Source organism: Furipterus horrens, unplaced genomic scaffold, assembly GCF_987537825.1.
Source record: "Furipterus horrens unplaced genomic scaffold, mFurHor1.1.pri manual_scaffold_7, whole genome shotgun sequence".
In the NCBI taxonomy this organism is placed as follows: Eukaryota; Metazoa; Chordata; class Mammalia; order Chiroptera; family Furipteridae; genus Furipterus; species Furipterus horrens.
Genome location: NW_028327177.1, coordinates 120760273 through 120780316, shown reverse-complemented (window position 1 = coordinate 120780316; position 20044 = coordinate 120760273). Strand labels below are relative to the sequence as shown.

General features: G+C 37.0%; 1 protein-coding gene across 1 annotated transcript in view; it reads left to right on the top strand.

The window, feature by feature from the left end:
- PP2D1 (protein phosphatase 2C like domain containing 1) overlaps window positions 1-19135 on the top strand; it is a 34534-nt gene extending 15399 nt beyond the window's left edge. Inside the window, exons 2-3 of the mRNA XM_090284948.1 lie at window positions 8391-9454; window positions 18260-19135. Coding sequence (XP_090141074.1) covers window positions 8391-9454; window positions 18260-19062 — 1867 coding nt within the window. The 3' untranslated portion in view covers window positions 19063-19135. The remainder of the gene's footprint in view (window positions 1-8390; window positions 9455-18259) is intronic.
- The last annotated feature ends 909 nt before the right edge of the window (window positions 19136-20044 follow it).

The window sequence follows — 20044 nt, the reverse complement described above, 5'->3', positions numbered from 1 at the left end:
CAAAAAACCCTTGGCTTCTAATAAGGGCTTCATTGTTTCTTGTTCCTTCCTTCCTTCCTCCTCCAGCAGACGTGCAGGTGACTTCCCCAGACGCAGAGTTGCAGCTGGCTCCAGAGGCTAATCCTCAGAACAGACTAGAAGTGCTTGGTCTTGGGCCGAGAGAATGAATGGAGCTAAATCGTGTTCTTTCCTCTAATGCTCTGTGTGTTCTCTCTCTGTGTTTCTGCCATTAAGTAAATACTGGGGTATTTATAAAAACTGTCAGCAAACCACCGACTCCATTTTCTCCGCCTCGGGCCCAGAAGCCCTCAAACAGTAACAGACTGTACCAGAAATCTCAGTGATATCCAGAGATAGCGCCTGAAGGACTACTAAATATAACTCTCTTCCACAGGGCAGGTGCCTGCTGCTTTCATTTTTATGATCATAGTTGTGAAACATCTAGTAAACTTGAAGTTCACAAGCTGAACAAGGGCAGCCCACTAGAGAAGTGGACTTCCCCTGTTTACTAGTCTGACCACCTTTTGCCTTAGCCGTATGAGGTTGATTGACCTTTGCTGGGAGAATGACAAGTTCAAGAATGTATTCCCACAAGGAAGAGGCAAGAAAAGCAAAACAAAACAGTAAAATGGAAAAAAAAAAAAAAAAAAAACACCCAAAAACCTGGTGAATGTATTTGAACTTCAAAAGTTTCAAATAATAAGAATCCAACTTACTGAAGCAAAATGAATCACTCTGTTATCTTTTAGAAGTTTTACAGTTTTGTGTTTCACACTTAGCTATTTAAACCATTTTGAGTTAATTTTGTGAAAACTGTTAAGATCTATGTCTAGATTCTTTTTTTCTACATGAGAATTTCCAGTTGTTATAGCATCATTTGTTGTAAAAATTATCCTTTCCCCATTGAATTATTTTTCTCCCTTGTCAAAGAAGAGTTGACTGTATCTCTGTAGGTTTATTTCTGGCTCTTTACTCTGTTCCATTGATCGATGTGTCTATTCCTTTATCGATACCACATTGTCTTGATTAGTGTAGCTTTATGGTCACTCTTGATGCTGGGTAGTGTCACTCCTCCCACTTTGTTCTTCTCCTCCAATAGTGTATAAGCTACTTATTTCTTTTTCAATTAATAGTATTTTTGCTGTTGTTTATTCTGTTACAGTTGTACGAATTTCTTTTTTCCCTTTTGCCTCCCTTGGCTACTTATATTTTTTAAGTCATTTTATTGTTTTTAGAGACATAATTAATGCATATTAAGAAAAACCAACAATGCAGAAAAGTAACACATATGTCAAAAGTTTGCTTTATGATAGAAGACTAGTTCCTCATCAATGAGAAAAAGATTAACAACACAATAGGAAAAACAGTATCTGAGTCATCAGTTTCAGAGTATAAAGAAAGTCTAATGCCCTATAAATATTTGTAAAAACATTAACCTCTCTCAATTTAAAATGCAAACGACAGAGCAGTAAAGTTCTGTTTTTTAATTCTCATTATTAATCAGGATAGAGGAAATAAAAGTCTCGAAAATGGTGTAAACTGGTATAAAAAGTATAGGTGGCAGTATTTTGAATACGTTCTCCTAGAGGGAAGGAATTTTCTTTCTTCACATGGAATCCGTGCTGCTAAAAACAGTGCCTGCCACATAGTAAGTCTCCATGAAAGTGTTGTTGAAAAAAATTGGAAAAGTTCAAAATGCATTTAGTCACCGATAGAGGACTTCTACTACCAGGATTTGACCTTGTGGATAGATGCAGGAGGATTTTTGTTGTAGTTGTTGTTACAAGTTGTAAGTGTATCCTGCTCCAGTTGAGTCTCCAGATGTGAACCTAGCCCTGACCTATATCTGATCACAGCCTTGCAGAGGCTCACCTACACTGTGCCTGCACTCCTGACCCATGGAAATTGTGAGATAATAAATATATGTTGTTTTAAGTAACATTTATTTTGTGGTAGTTTACTCTGCAGCAATAGATAAGTAATATACTCTTTTTTTAAAAGTATATTTTATTGATTATATTGCTACAATAGTTCCAACTGATAAGTAATATACTCTTATTGATAGATATTTGGGTTGATTCCAGCTTCCATGATTATCACCTACACTAATATATCTGCTTTAATGCATGTCCCCTGGTGTGATACACATAATAGTTTCTATGGAGTAAATAAGTCAAAGACAGATTTGCAAAGGCATAGGATAGGACAGAGGTTGACAAACTCTTTCTGTAAAGGACCACATGTAATGGAGTCTACCAATATATTCTTATATAAAAATTCATCAAGTTGTACATTTAGAATTTGTTCAGTTAACTGGATGCAAATTAAACCTAAGTCTAGAAACAGATTGTCTCTATGTTTTCATGTAGATATGAAAATAGATAGAAACCAGTTAGAACAATATACATCTTATTTTTGGCAGTGGTTATCTTGAGGAAGGTGAGACCGCTGCTCTTCCTCTACATACTTTTTTATTGTTTGAATATTATACAAACAAGAATGCATTAACTGAGTATCAAATAAATAAAGTACATGTTTTTTAAAACAATAAAATAATCAATAAAATAATAAAATAAAATAAATAAATAACAATCAATAAAATAATCAATTAATAAACAAAATCAACCGACAATAAATACACCTCAGAAGACGACAAGTCACTGAGGACCCATGTGGAGACAAAACCTCATTCTCCCTTGGGAAGAATTTCATATGGAATATGTTTTCTCTATTTTCCCTGGGGAAGAAAGTTGACATTAAGTCACTGGTTAACTTCTGTAAGGGGGTGGGGGTTCCTAACCACCACCCAGCCTGGCAGCTGCATGTGGAGGTGAGATACGAGCCCCACAGCCCCCCTGCCAGATGCCCCGCCCCGGGATCTGGAGCCTGCAGGAGACGCCTCGCTCCCCCCCCCCCCCCCACACTCACAGTGGCGCGGGGACGATGCAGCTGCTGGAAATGAATACGCAGTACCCGCCTCCGTGGCGTGAATGAAAAAGCAATCGAATAATAAGACATTCAGATTAAAAGTATCCAATAGCATTTTCTACCAAGCGGGTGAAGATCTGTTTCATTTCTCTACACAGTATTGGCACGGGGTGAGGGAACTCTGATGAGAGGTTAGCAGAAGCCACGGAGGCAGAGGTTTCTCAAACGCTTGAAGGAGCTTATCTCAAGAACAAGAGCAAGCCAGTAAGAAGCCTCAGGCAGTTGGATCGCGTCTGAGAATGCAGAGGCGAGCAGACTGGAAGTGGGTGAAGTAGCTAGCAGGCTAGTGCTATAAGTCAGGCGAGATAATTTGGTGCCCTGGAACAGCGATAGCAGTGGGGAAGGAGACAAGTGAGTGATTAGAGGGATACTGTATTGAGGAGGGAGGCCCACGGGCCTTAATGATTAATACCTATATCCTGAAAGGGAGGACAGGGTGGTGGCGGCGGTGCCTGTTTCAGCTAGGGTTTAATCAGTAAAGCCAAACCCTAGGAACTATGGAATAAAGAATTCATTGCTGAAATTAGACCTTATATAGTATGTAGGAGGAGCTGGGCAATTGGACGTTGGGGGAGGGGAGTTGGAGGACCCGCCAAGTCCCCAGCCAGTCAGTCTGAGAAGCCAAGGATGTCCAGCCACCAAAGAAGGACCCTAAAGGGGAGGCTGATGGAGAACTCCGAGGGAAGCAATTTCCTTGGGGGGTCTTCATTAAGGCAGGCGTCTGCTGATGGATCTGGGACTGCTCTTGATTAGCAGGGCCTGTGGGAAGAGCTGAATGCATAGCTGAAGGGGCAAGAACAAGCCGGAACCCTCCAGGCACCTCTGCATTTGTGGGTCATCTCATTGAACCAGGATGGCATTCAGCTGTAGTGCTCCCGATTCCCTCCCTGGCCAACTCTAACCTGAAACCACACAGGGAAGGGTTTCTGAGAAAAGTTCTCAACCTAACCAAACTAACAGTGGGGGAAGATTCTGGAGGAAAAGTAGTTAATTCCATTTTGGACATGTTGACTTTGAGTCGACTGTGACATCCCATGGAGGTGCCCAGTAAGCACCCGAGCTTGTCCAGATCTCCTCAGTGGGCAAGCAAGCTGATTCGGGACTCCAGTTGTCCTCTAGCCTGAGGTGAGGGAGTGGAAAGCAGCTGTAGATTAAGATCTTATGCGCTAAAGATATTGGCCAGGAGTGAAGGCAGGCTCAAGGAACAGAAAGTCCAGAAAAGGTCTGTAACTGTCAGGCTGTGATTCAGAACAGCGAGATGGATTGGGCAGGCTCTACAGGGCAGGTAGGAGGGGGTGTCCTAGAGAGATGGCCCGAGACACCTGAAGATATACGTCAGTGGGGAGACAGCTGGCGTATTAAGGAGAGTCTTCTGGAGTCACTATTTTGAAAATGCCATGACTTATAACAAAAAAAAAACAACCTTAAAACAAAAAAGCTTACTTGAGTCACTCCAGTTGTTTTTATCTTATTATGCAGGCATAAGATCGTATATTTAATGAATAATTCTTCTTTCAGAAATGTATTTCTTTTAACGATTTTATTTATTTATTTTCAGAGAGAGGGGAAGGGAGGGTGAAAGAGAGACACATCGATGTGTTAGAGAAACATCTATTGGTTGCTTCTCACACTCCCCCAACTGGAGACCTGGGCTGCAACCCAGGCATGTGCCCTGGCAGGTCGTCAAACCAGTGGCCTTTCAGTTCGCAGGCTGGCATTCAACCCACTGAGCCATACCAGCCATGGCAAGAAATTTCAAAGACTAGTTTGTTAATACAGTTTGTGACCTTATTGCTTAACTCATAAAGTAAGTTCTGACTGAGGTTCCAGGTGATGTAGTGAGCATTCCACATGGACAGGTATGCACCATTGAGTCAGTGGAAGCCCCGCCGCAGCCATCCCCAACATCAGCACCACCTCTCTGCTACTGCCATTGCCATCCCCACCCAAGCTGGAGGAACAGAGCTGGGGCAAGGGGGCAAAGAGAGGGCAAAGCAAGGTAACAATACCAAAGGAACATGGAAATGAATAGTGCTCTCAGGTACATTTTCTGCATTTTTACTGAATAACAAATGTAATCAATGAGCAATTCACATTTGCAATATTCTTTTTCCTCCACCTTAGTAATCAAATGAAACTTTGTCTCCTTGTTAGACTGTGTGCATGAAAGAAGGATATATTCCTCTGATACATAATACAAAACAGGGCATCTATTCCTCTTTATACTCCAAATCTGCTATATACATTCTCACAGTACTTACCTCTATCTGATACTTTGTTTACATGTGTCCTTTATTTAGTTTTTTGTATTAGAATATGAGCTTCTTCTCAGTCTGTGCCTATTTTGTTCACTGCTGTATCTCCAGAAAATAAAACATACCTGGCATATTGCAGATGCTCAAGTATTTGTTAAATGAATGAATGAATGAATGAACAGATTAACAACATTATGTTCTAATAGTGACTCCATGTGAGAGAGAGCTGTATCATGGCTATTTGACATAAAGGATTGAGTCAAGGTCAAAAAATAGTATTAGGGTGTATTATATACTTTTCCAACAGTTCATCAAGCCTCAGGAAAACTGTACTCTTTACCTGCATGTTACCAAATAATAGCAATTAAAATATTTAATAAACATTTTGGTCAGAAGAGCTTAAAAGCTTTGTCAGTATTTATTCTCTTCCGCTGCTTCTCTATTTATCTGTCCATTTCCTCTGCTGGGTCTTCTTCCTCCTGCTGCTGCCTAATGGATATTTCCCTTGGATTTGCTTTGGACTCCTTCCTGACTTCTCTCAGGCGTGAATTTTTCTAGGTCAGCTTCTCAGGTCTCATAATGCCATTCCAGCTAGATGAAGGGTTAGGCCCCTGGTTGGGCACTGGAATGGGACTCTGTCCTGGGCTGCATCTGACCTGTTTAATTCTTTGTATGAGCTTATGGACGGGACTGTAAATTCTCCCCCTGTAACTTTGAGGGCAGGGCACAAGCCTTACCTGTCAGTGCATCTTCCGCACTGTGCACAGTAGCTGGCCTGTTGCAGGGATTGAAGAAGTGAATGGATGCTGATCAAATATACTGATGAGACTGAAGTATTTCAGAGTGACCTAAGTTGCGGATTGGCTTTAAATTTTTCTAGTAAAAAATAAATAGAATAAAATAAAGTGGTTGAGGACACAGATGAAATGAGTGAAATGAAAACATGTTGATAACAGTTAAAACCGATGATGGGTATATGGGGGCTCATTATAGTCTTCTCTCAATTTTTATGTAACTTTAAATTTTTCCATAAAAAAAAAAACAAAAATTTGTTGATTAGGCAGAGCCAAGGAGGCTTGCTAATATGCTAATAATTCTAGAAGCATTAATAAAGTGGAAATTTATAGTAAAATTCTACTGAGTAGATGAATAGCTATACCTAATACAGTTGTGATTTCAGGAAATTAAATACAAATAAGAAAAGCAGCAAAAGCACTTCAGACTTATCAGAGCTTTGTTTCTTTAATTTTTCATTATATTGCCATGTATAAACCATATATGGAGGTTGCTAAAGCCCTCTTGCCTATTAGATAGTGCACCATTTCATTTATCAGTCATCATAGGGGTCTTTCCTTTCTAGAAATAAAATTTTCACATAGTTTATAGGATGAAAATTATATAGCCAAGAACTTTTAAGATGTTTGCTTATCTTCTATGACCATTATTTTATTTATGCATTCCTTTTTAGTTTACAGACATTTCTCAAAATCATGCTCTATTTTATTTGTCCAGTTTATTATTTATTAAACTGGGTAACATAACCATAAGCAAGCAATGATATATACAGTGTATCACAACATATTAATACGTACACATTACTCAATTCTGAAATAACTCAAATTTAGCTTCTGCTTTAAAAAATTCTCTCCCGTTGATTTACTGGTATTTTCTTAAGTTAGTTTTATACAGAATACAGTTCTCCCTAAGCACTGAAGTTTCATGTCTTTAAGTAATTGTTTTCACTTGGTACAGTTCTCAGTGTCCTTTTCATTCAGGGTAGAAGGAGCAGCCATTTCTCGAGTGTCCCCTATTGCTAATTGCCTCATTATGTAACTCACTTGATGCTAAAAACAATCTTGTTTGCTTTACAGATAAAAAAGCAGATGCTCGGAGAAACTGAATATCTTGACTAAGGTCATATAGTTTTAAAAAAGTCCGAATTCTACATTGTTCATAGCATATTGTCTGTCAGTATTGAAACTTTCAATACTTGAACTTTCAATATGAGGCCAAATAGTATTGAGTGAAAATGGCAGATTCCAGGATGTTATGTAAAATATGACCCCACTTATAATTCAAAAAATATTACATATGTTACATATATACATATATTTAGGTTAGTACTACATTAATATCTATTACAAATATACACTATATATTTGGAAAGATAACAAGCTGTTAATTACTACTGGAACTGATATTTGTGAGTTGGGAGTGGGATGGAGGGACAAATAGAACATTATTGTGTTTCTACTTTGTATCCTTCTGTATTGAACTTAAAAATGTTCATGCAGCCCTGGCTGCTGTGGCTCAGTGGATTGAGTGCCAGTGTCGCTGGTTCGATTCCCAGTCAGGGCACATGCCTGGGTTGCACGCCAGGTCCCCAGTTGGGGGCGCATGAGAGGCAACCACACATTGATGTTTCTCTCCCTCTCTTTCTCCTTTCCCCTCTGTCTAAAAACAAATAAATAAAATCTTTTAAAAAAATGTTCATGTGTTGCTTTTTTCATTATATATTATTATATAAAATTATTTTGTCATCATTATTGGGGATAGTAAAATGTCCTCATGTACTGAATACTACTTTATACGCTTCTGATAGGGTGTCAGCTCTCCAGAAATCTACCATCCAGCTCCACAGTTTTCTCCCCTTTCCTCAGCCCATACCTCTTTTCCATTGAGTCCTAAAAAATTCTGTTCTTACATGCAGTTTGGTTTTAGCATCTCCCATTCATTTGCTTGTGAACCCTTTAATTAGGACAAAAGTATTTTAAGCAAGACAAAATGGAGTACAAAAGTAATTATGCTCATATTTTGAAATCAAATTTGTAGGCCTCAAGCATGTACCTCCACATGCCTGGGATTTAATATTGAGCTGATTGCTCTGAGTATTTCTTCTTAGTTGTCCAGCTGACTTGGTGGAGATATTGCATGATTTCATTCTGTCCTACACAGGTCAATCACCAATTTATTCAGTATTTACTATGTAGTTTTTGGGACAATCACAGAAAGATGCATCAGAATGTACAATTCTAAACCTATATAAAATTGTGAAAAATCAAAGCAAATTGCAAAGATAAACGTCTGCTTGAAGAGGTGTTCAGTGCATCATTTCTGGCATGTAACTCTCTTTCATCTTATTTGCAGAGTGTTTTGGAAATCAAGGAAATGGAATGTGAGAAAATCAACATTTGATTTGGATGAACAAATCCCACTTTCAGGAAGAAAGCATTTTAGAAGGAGGAAGAAGGAGAAACTATCAAGAGACTCTGAAGGCGATAACAAGCAGATCTATGATCAGGTGATGACATTACCCTGTTCCATATGCAACTGTGAAATTGACCTACCTGGACTTTTCCTCCATAAAAAGGAACACGCAGCTCTGGCCACATTGGGTCTTAAATGGAACAGTGAAAGTAAGCCAGCACGCTCAGTGATTGCTGTTCAGAGACAGCTAATAATTACTAAACTATTGTCATCTTTTACACTGACTGAAAATGTCCTACAGAACATTAATAATGCTTTTGAACTACTTTGGAAGAAACAAATACCAGCATGCTGTAAGATTATTGATAACATTCACAGCAGTTCCATATATCCACAAAACACCTGCCATCTATTAATTAAAGGAGTAGCTGTTTGTGGTGACCAGAATTCTACATGGAAAGTTGATATGAATGATAAATTCACTGTAGTGAATAATTTTGGCAATAAACCCAATGTGTGTTTTTTCGGCTTGTTTGATGGGCATCATGGTGCCTCAGCAGCAGACTTCACATCAACGGAACTCCCAGTTTTACTTCTCCACCAGCTTTCCAGATTTGATCCTTCCTACCAGATGACCCCTGAAGAGCAAACACTAATCAATTCCTTTCATACAGTGTTTAGGGAAGAATACACAGCTATAGAAAACCTCTTCTCTATGAAGAAACAAACAAAAGAGTTGAGCTGTGAGCATGAGAACATACACAAAGCTTTTGCAAAAGCATTTTGGAGAATGGATCGGCTTTTATGGCTTGGAAGGAAAGAAGTATCCAGGGTTCAATGGAGTGGCTGTTCTGCAATTACCTGTATATTGGAAGGCAAAATTAGGAGTCCCTATGCCAAGAGTAATCAGAGGAGAATCACTGCTCATGATGGCTCAGCAGAGAGGTTCCCTTCCCAGATAATGCCACCAATAATTTCTGGAGAACTACATGTTGCAAACACCGGTATGTACATTGAATAATGCCAGGTTACACCTTAACATTTTTTTATTCCTGGCAGCGAAGGCTCTTATGCTTCCAGAATTATTGAGTGACTTCTTAATGCCTAGAAATTGCCTTGACCAATTTAAGAAATGACCGATAACCAGTTTAAATGCAGATCACAGGCACGCAATTCATTGTAATTATCAATGAGGCACATATATGAAATAATGTCATCAAAACGTTAATTTCCTAAGTGGGAGAAATACAGCTGTTGATAAAGGCAAAGCAAATATATTTGTTCAGATCTGAATGAAACAAAAAACACTTTTCACATTTCTCCTTTTCAAGAGAATGGGAAGTTCTTTGAATACTGTTAGTATAATTGTTGAGTTGGCCCATCGATCAGCTATTCTGATAACTAATAAGCTAACAGTAGTCCACTCTTGTGCTCACTGGCCAAGTAGCATCAGTTTCACCTTACAGAAAACAACAGTTCATGTCTGAATTTTATGGATATGTATTCTCAAATACTTAGTGTATTCTTTAATTTTATTTTAGAAAGACATTCTTTGACCTTCAGTGCTAACATTCTAGCTTAGGAGTTCACCCTAATGAAAAGCCCAGGGGTAAAACATTTTAGCAAAGTTAACCGGTGTTACATGCTGAGTTTCATGAAATATTTAAATAGGGTCCTGTCACCCCTTTCATAGATATAATTATTATTAATCATAGTGTTCATTTACTAAATATTAAAGAGTAATTTCTCATTTAGTCTTACAAGAACCCTAATATCTAATGATATCTAAGTATTGGGTTCTTAAGAAAATGTATTTGATGTATAACATTGTGTAAGTTTAAGGTATACAACATGTTAATGTGATACATTATTATAATATGATTGCCATTATAGCAATAATTAATATATCACATTACATAGTGATTTCTTTTTAGTGGTTGAAATTAAGTTCTAGTCTTTCAGCAAGTTTGATAATTATAATGCAATACTGTTCTATATTCCCTATACTATGCATTAGATCTCCAGGACTTATTTACTATTCATCGCTAATTTATATCCATAAGCCTCTGTTCTACCCCCACCCCCTATAAATAAGTGTTGTTAACCCACTTTTCCAAATGAGAAAATGGAAGCTGGGAGAGGTGAGATAATTTCTTCAAGGTCTCAGAGGTAACAGGAATCAGCTAGAAATCATTCTACCTCTGAGGGGGATTGCTTCCAGAGGCTGAGGAGGTGGCCCTCAGGGACTGAGTGGAACTTAAGTTACAGAGATGGCTCCAAACAAGGGCCAGATAATCACAAAAACTGTTACAATGTCAAGGGCCCTGGAAGTCAGCCTGTTGCTGGTTCAGCTCCGATTCCGAGCCCCAAATGAGGAGAATTCCAGATTAAGTAATACCAAGTACCAAGTGCAATGTCATTTCTCAAGCTCTGCCCTGGAATTCCAAAGCACTTCAGAGTAGGCCTACTTCCCTGGATGCAGAGTTTTCATATTTCAGACCCATCTGGGAACTGTCCCATATTCCAGGACTTGGAACCTCTATTAAAAAATATCATTAGATATCAGGGTTCTTGTAAAATTAAAGAAGAAATTACGAGACAGTCAAGTAGATAAGAACATTAAATGTCTATTTACTATGATTCACTATTTCCAGGCTTCGTGCTGTTTGGTTGGTTCTAATCTCCAGGTTGAACATCTGTTGACTAATTTCCAGGCTTGCATAATTGTGTTACACTTTTATTTAGGCATACTTCATTTTAAAAGACACAAAAATATAGGGAAAAAAATTCAACTTGTGAAAGGGAGGCCATGATTTACGCAACAAAAGTGTTCCTAAAAGAAAATAATTTATATGGGCTATAAATAAAAAAAGTCCACACAAATTTATCAAATTTATGAAGGTATTATTTTATGTTCTGTGTCTATGAGGTTTTTTTTAACCCCTCCACTATTTTCACCCAGTTCTCCAACCCCCCTACCCTTCTGACAGCTGTCAGTCTCTTTGAGACTGTTCCTACTTTATTTTGTTCATTAGACTCCACATATAAGTGAAATCATATGGTACTTGTCTCTTTCCAACTAGCTTATTTCACTTAGCATAAAACTTTCCAGGTCCCTCATCCATGCTGTCACAAAAGGTAAAATTTCCTTTTTATGGCTGAGTAGTATTCCATTGTGTAAATGTTGCACAGCTTTTTTATCCAATGCTGATAGAACACAGGGGTGCAGTATTCTTTTGGATTTCTTTGGATATATCCCCAAAAGTGGAATCGCTGGATCTACATTGCATTGTTTATGAGAGGAATCTCTTGTCTATTATGACTGTTCCTCTCTGTTTGTAATATGGTTATGCCCTTTGGATGGTTTAAAGGTTTTATCACTGGTTTCAAGCAAAACTGATTGTGCCGTACCTCAATTTCCACACCTCAGCTTTCTCTTATCCTTAAGGAATTTAAATTATGTACTTTAGGTCAATTGAAATTATCCAAAATCTCCATAATGCTCTTTTCATTTTTAAAAAATTTTTTTGGCTCTATGCTTCTAGACAGATTTTATTGCAGTCTTCAAAATCAATAATCTTTTCTTCTGCAATGCCTAATTTGCCATTAATCACATTTACTCTACTTTTCATTGTTAACAATGTATTTTCATGTTTAGAAATTTGACTTTTTAAAAATTATCTTCATGTCTGTATTTAACTTTTTAAACATTGGGTATGCAGTCATAACTTTTAATGTTTTTGCCTACTAATTCCAATATCAGTGTCAGTTCTTAGTTTCAGTTGTTTGCTTTTTTCATTTTATTGTGGTTATTATTTTCCTGCTTATTTGCATGCCTGGTGTTCTCGTTTCTTAGGGCCACCATACAAATGATCACAAACTTGGCAGCTTAAGACAACAAAACTCCATTCTCTCACAATTCTGGAGGCCGGAAACCTAAAATTAAGGTGTTGGCAAGGCCATGCTTCCTCAGACACCTCTAAGCAAAGGCTTGCCTCTTTCAGTTTCTAGTGGTTCCAGGCCCTCCTTGGCCTGTGGCTACAGAACTCCAGTCTCTGCCTCCATCTGTCCATGGCTTTCTACTCTTCTGTCTCCAATAAGGATACTATTCTTTGGATTTAGGACAAACTTGAATGATCTCAAGACTTTTTTTTAACCAAATAAGATCATATTGAGAGGCTATAAAGGGTAGCAGCTTGTGGATATGTTTTCCTTTTTTTGGACGTTATCTTCTTAAGCTTTGTTTTGGGATGAAGTTATTTAGAAATAGTTTGATCCTCTTAGAGGCACCTTTTGATTAGTTAGGCATCTCCAGAACAGTGCTCAATTTGGGCTAATTATTTTCCTCTATTGAGTCAAGGCCTTCCTAAGTACACTATCCAATGACCTATGAATTATATTTCTCCAGTCTGACTGGTGGGAACAGGCATCGTTCCCAGCCCCACGTGAGTCCTGGGTGATATTCTCTCTCATCTTTTTAAAAGGTGGGTTAGTTTGTTTTGTGTTTGCCAGTGTTGAAAGGGTTTTTTTATACACACCTTGATCAGTATTCTACTGAACACTGGGGAGGCTTCTCTGCAGAGCTCTGTGGTTCTCTGAGGCTTTTCTCTATGGTACACTGTCCTAGGTCAACTCCAGCTGCCTTGGGGTCCTCAGATTCAGTTCAATCACCTCAACAGATGAAATCCAGTCACTGGCTAGAAGCAGAAATTACCTAAAATTTATATTTTGGGGGATCATTTGAGGCCTATGTTATTCATAGTATGCATTTGCTGCTGCCTGTTATACTTACTATCAATTAGAGGTTTTCCAAACTACAAATACAGGCATACCTCAGAAATGTGAGTTCGGTTCCCAATCAATGCAACAGAGCGAGTATTGCGATAGTGAGTCATAATCTTTTTGCTGGGGGAGGGTCTGTAAAAAAATATGCAACATATGTGAAGCACAATAAAGAATAAAACAAGGTCTGCCTGTACATGAAGGTTGGTGGTCCCAAATTCTTTGCAATTCCTTCTTTTTCCCCACTGTTCAGCATCAGTTTGAAATAGTCCATTTGTTTGTTTGGTTCTTTTGACAATCTGGTTGGTGGTGAGGGTCATACGTTTTAGTTTCAGTGAGGGCGTGATCCTTTCAGGTCCTAGCTTTGTTGGGAAGAACCATTAGTCTTCCCCACCTTGGACATGCCCTAGGTTTTGTCTCCTCTTCCACAACCTTGTGAAAATTAAAAGCTCATTTATCCAGCTCTTACTCTTCTGACCTGAGAATTCTTCCATAACAGCTTATCAGTGGATAAGACATTAAAGTATCTGCAATCATCCAGGTATTTCTGGTTCTTAGTGAATAGTCAAAGACCCAGACCACCACATTACTGCCCATTTATAGTATTTTGAGTGTTTCACTGTATCTGGTATTGCAACATTTTGTTTAGACTATTTGTTCTTATAATTTATTTTAATGAGGCCCCAGAAACTACTTTTGTTTCCTAGTGCCTAGGTTTCTTTTCCATAGGCCCACTCTAGATCCAAAGAGGAAGCATGGCTTTACCCACTACTTTTTTTTTATTATTCTCCATTCCTTAACGTTGACCACCTCAAGCCTCCCTCCTTCTCTTCTTCCCCAAGTTACCAAGTGACTCCTTTGTCTAGTCCTCACCACCTTTGAAACAGGGTAATCATGTTTTAATAAATGCGATGACTGAGGGTCACCAAAATATTAAATAAGGTTACATCACTATATAATGAATGAGTGATGTCCTTTAGACTCAAAGTCTTGTTACTTCAAATAAACACCAGCTGTCTTCTGCATTTAGGGTGTATCTTCATTATTATTCTGTTGTCTTCATCTTCATTCATGACTGATACTGTATTTGCAGATCTCAGTTAATTTTTTATTTTCCTGTCAAAATTTGATTGGTCTTACAGATGCAACTATTTTGTTCACTCATGGTGGTCTACTAAGTTGCTATTAAATTTCCAGCACTATCCTTTACCCTTAAAACCTAATTCAACTCCAGAATCACCTGATTTTATGTGGAAAGAAACTGTATTCTTAAATAACACTGATCTTTTACATACTTGACCTTCCCCCTTTCCCTTTTTTTGATGGATGTTGGTAGTAGACTCACATACATATAAACAAACCTGATTCTGAGAAGACATCCAACAAATATTTGACAGATAGTTGACTGGTGTGTAAAGTATCGTTGGCTCCAGATGTACAGTGATGAACATTGATACATCTTATATAATAAATGGTCCTTTTCAACATCCAATGAAAACTAGCTTCACATCAGCGAGGCTCTTGTGACTTCAGTAGGAAATCAAGCCTGGTATTTATGTCTACAAATTCAGACTCTTTTTGCCTAAATTATGAGTCCTGATGAAAAACTGAATATAGGTTGTTTCCCTAACTCATTTACATGCATTTCTGTTATGCTTCCATTTTAGGTATATTTCATGAGTGCTTAAATTTTCTTAGTTTATGCTTTCAATTGCTTTTATTTAGCCAATAACTATTTCCTCATTTCCCAAGTTACTGCTCCCTAGTCCATTAATCTATAATTTTACTTAATAAGGGATTTTCTTACATTAAAAAAAAAATGGGTCTGATGTAAACATATAATTTTGTCTCAATATTTTTTGGATAGGCTCTTTGCCTGCTTTCCCCTTCATGGAACACCTTTATCAAGCATCTACTACTAAAGTACCTCCTTAAATCCTCACATAACCTTGACAAAAACATTGCAGGTGGAAAATTGTTCCTCAGGGTACATAAAGTGACTTAATGAAGGCCACAGACACAGTTGGGACTCAAAGTTCAAATGTGTCAGGCTTCTAAGTCTGTCCACTTCCCCATACTTTCTAAACAAGCCATCTTTTTATCCCAGGGCATCCGAGCATCCTAGCTAGGTGTGTCCCTTTCTTGCCACAACATACAACTTTCTCTAGTTCTTAAAACTTCCCTCTTATCAACAATAAGTAGCTTTGCTGGCTTGATCTGAAAAAAAATCTTGATGTTGTCCACCCAGAACTAGAATTCCCCTTGGAACTTTAAGGTCACTCTGAAATTTACAGGCCTGTTCTTTTCCCAAGCTGGAGATAACCCGGCAATTGCAGGAGGCAGTTACATTACTGCCTTCTACATAAGCAACACTTTGCCTGACTATACATGACAGCTTAAAAAGGCTTAAGTAACAACTCAAAGCAGTTCTTAATCCCTGCATGATTAATATCCCTGAACACGTTGCTTTTCCAGTAGCCATTCCACTTTTGTTCTGGTAACATTTTCCTAAGACACAATCTCTCCAGCTACTGATAACTTTGTCTAGGAATTTGAATTCTTATTTATGCTTAAATTCATTAAAATTTTTGTGAAAAGGCCTTCATCACAGTTCATTGCTAATTCTCATATCCTTCAAACAGATGTTACAAGGATCTTCTTTAAAGTCAATCTGCCCTCTCTTTTAAGTCATAGCTTGCTCCCCTCTCCTCCTTCAGTTTTGCAGATACATGGACATAAAGTACTATTTTAAAATCTTCCTCATTTTTCATCTTCCTTGGGGTTTTTGTTCATTAGTTTGTTCTAACTTTTAGCTTAACAGTAAACCCCTTTCAACCACCCCATTTGCAGCTGACAGCACATGCAACCCTAGGTTCAGGAAATGAAATGATTAACTCAGCACATCCAATTCAATTAATACTCTTCTGGGACCTGAATCTTACTTATCCCTCTACTTCCAGGGCTATGCATGAATTAGCCGAGTAATACCAGGCACCTTTCTTTCATTTTTTCTTTCCTTCATGGAACATTCACACAGGTAAGGATGTGAATTATTTAGAAGGCATTATCTCCCTTTTTATCAGGATAATTTGTCAGAGAAATTAACTCATCTTAAGTCAGACAGCAAGTCAATGGCAGAGCAAAAACAGCAACCAGGATTTAGAGTCCCTTCTTTTAGAAAATAGTAATAGAAGAGTAAAATCAGCCAAAATGACATTCTCTACTCTCCAGCACAACAATATAAAAGAAAAAAGAAAAAAAAAAAGAAAGGGCAAACAGTGCATATATGCCTATGTTTACCAAGTTCTCTGCAGAGGGAACTAAAATAAAAATATCAGTTTACCACGCTTCCATTGTTAAAACAACACTGCATTAAATTCTCTTCAATTCAGAGTAGAAAAAGCGCTTTTTCTTTGCTGAACGGACTTTGAATTTTGACATACAAATAAACATTTAGGAAGCTGGAGAATTTGACAATTCTGAGCCAAAATATGTCCCATGTTTTCAGAGCAATGGTTGCTCTATTTATGTGTATGTACACACATAAAGAAATTCAAATTTAATTTAAAAGGTGTCTTCCTTATAGAACAATTCAGTTTAGGAAGTTGGCATGTTCAATACCACTCCATGCTGCTTTGCTGATACAGTTAATAATTTACAACTAGCAAAAGTCAAGAATTATTTTAATGATTTACTCTTTGCAGAGCCTAAGTAGAATAACCAGCAGAAAAGATATGTGAATACAAAATATTAATAAACCCCACTACAAAGAAATGAAAGAGGTCATACAGTTCTCAGACCTACATTTTCCACATACATATTTGACTTTTGGTCCCATTCATTAATTCAAATATCTAACAAATTCTCATTATGTAAATGAGCCAATAGGCTCCATCTATTCCTGATACTAATCCTTCACTAACTTACACTCTTTCTGTCCCATCATACTAGACTGTAGACCTCAGCCTCCTGAAACTTAACTCCTTTACCTAAAAAATTGGGGGTTTAGACTTGAACCTCCGTAACAACAAAATTCTGCTTTTAGGTACAGCACCATGTTCAAAACCAGAATATTCTATAATTTTCATTATTCCAGGAAGTCATTCTCAAAGGTATTATAATATTCAAACATCATTAACCCCATCTCAGAATAATTTAAATACTTTTATAAATGATTCCATATCAACTACTGACTATGCTTAAATATACAATTATGTTGTAAAAACTTGGGGAGATTTAATTTTCCTAATAAACACATCTTTTTTATTAACCAAAGAAAGTATTGGTAATACAACCATCCCTCAATCTGTTTAGAGTATTGTTTATTTTCTTAAGATTTCAATGAAGCATACATAACAGGTTCATATGAAACATGAACAAACTATAATCAACTTTTAAGATTTCAGTTTTCAATTAAAAGGTTTAATTTCATGTTAGCTAACTATTATCCATTTAATACATTAAAAATACATATTACTTTTTCTTCACAGGGGTAAGTGACTTAATTTCTTTTTAGCCACATACATCAGGAACCTTACAAGGCTGATGTTAACAGTGGTACTTTAATTTTTTTCATCACCCATACCTATGTTCAGTTTTTAACTTTTACCAGTTATAAAATCACTGAATTCCACTTAAAAAAAAATTCAAGGTTTATGTTTTTAAATGAAAAGGCATTTATTTAAACATTTAAAAATATCTGCTCTATGGAATATATGTTGGTTATAAAAAAGTTAAACTCTTGACTCTACAAAATAACATTTGGAAGTGGTTTCATAAAAAATTTTGATTTTTTCAGTATCTATAATTTTTGTTATTTTAATACTAAATGCAGTATTTTAAACACTAAATTGCTTTAAGGTAAGGAATAAACTGGCCTCCCAGTCTGAATTACTGTATACCATCCAATTAATAATATTAATATTACACAGTTGTTTATGCATTGAAACACAGAATAAAGTTAGCATACTTTGATGCAATTAATTATTAAATCTCTAGGATCAATTTTTTTTCTAATAATCTTTTAGGTAATGTGCAAGCAGTCTTATGCAGAAATGGGAAAGGGTTTTGCCTAACCAAAGAACACACTATGCGAAACATAAACGAAAGAAGAAGAATACTTCAGAATGGAGCAATAATTAGTTCAAACGAACCATATAGGCTCCTAGAAGGGCAAATAAAAACCACAAGAGGACTTGGATTTCATGGAAATCCCAAACTGAAAAAATTCATTATTCCAGCACCTCAAACTATTTCTGTCCCTATAGATGATTTATGTCAATTCCTTATCTTAGCTACTAATGGACTCTGGGAAGTTCTGGATAAAAAGGAAGTCACTGCACTGGCAATAACAATGTTTCAAGTGTATAGAGAAACATACCATTCCGTCACCCAAAACAAATCTTCATCATCCAAAGATCCTTTGTTTGTCCCAATCAGTGAACCAAGCGCTACTATATCAGACAGTCATAGCCACAAATTGTTTCAGTGTAAATCTGAAGAATGTGTGTCAAGTACAAATTCAAGAGAAAATATGTCTGATTCAAAATATTCTAAATATTTCATTCGTGATCCTAAAAATGCACGAACACTTCTCCCAGAAATGACTAATCGTGATCCTTGCAGCGAGGAAGAAACTGACACACACACAGACGGTGTGCCAAAAGATTCAAGTAAAAAAGAAAAAATAAGCACTAAGAGTTTCTATGAAGATGCCGCTGAGTATATCAGCCATGAACTTGTAAATGCTGCTTTAACGGCTGGCTCCAGAGACAACATTACAGTTATGGTCATACTTCTCAGTGGAAGTGAGTATCAGTTTCTGAAGTAAAAGACAAAAGTTCTGATTATTCAGAATACAAAAATATAAAGACAATTCTTCAATGAACCAGATATTAAGATAATACATCAATACCACATAAGTCATTTTTAAGAATGTAGTAAAGAAAATATAAAAGCAGATTTTAAGTTACATAATACTATTTGTATATGTTCACTGTTCCATGCCAAAAAAGAGAAAAACCAATACTTGCTTTTTATACCACTTTATTCCAACCTGGGCACCTCAATATAAAACTAAGCACTGGTGAATTGGTTTCCTTACTAATTCTGAATTACTGTAAATGTACAAGTTCTGCTAGCAGTTCAACACATAAACAGATTAAATCATCTCTGACACATGGTAGATTTCATATAATGAAAATACCTAAAACAATTAGTGCAATATACTGAACTGATCCAAATAAAATGAACTTTGGAAAACAAGGCTGCGAGGCTGTTACTAACATATCGCAATACTTATGCTACAAATTACTGGTACACTGTGTTTATTATGGTTCTAGCCACGTAGGAACTGAAGCCCCTTCCACTGAAAGGGGAGTGAGAAGGGAAAAATTAGCTGTTTTAGTAACTGTACATTTTGTATACTTTTAAGCAGTTCTTAAATATTACAGGAAAGTAATAAACATATGGAGACTACAATGCAGTACCCTATTTACAGTACAGCTCGAATTTAAAATAATCAAGTTTGAATGTACATAATTGTTAGTGCATTGACTATTATCATGTCCAAAGGGAACAAAAGCCCCTTCCATGCCCCCAAACAACTAAACCTATATAATGGCCCGCAGTGATTAAACAGAAATTATAGACACCTGGTTTGTTTGACGTTTGTTGAAGAGCTCACGTTTGAAGGGAACACTACCCATTAAGATGCATTTATCAGTTTTCATATTCCTAAAACAAGATGGGGTTACATTGATTTTTTTTTTTTTAACCCCACTTAAAATGACAGGACTGGCTATAATTTAAAT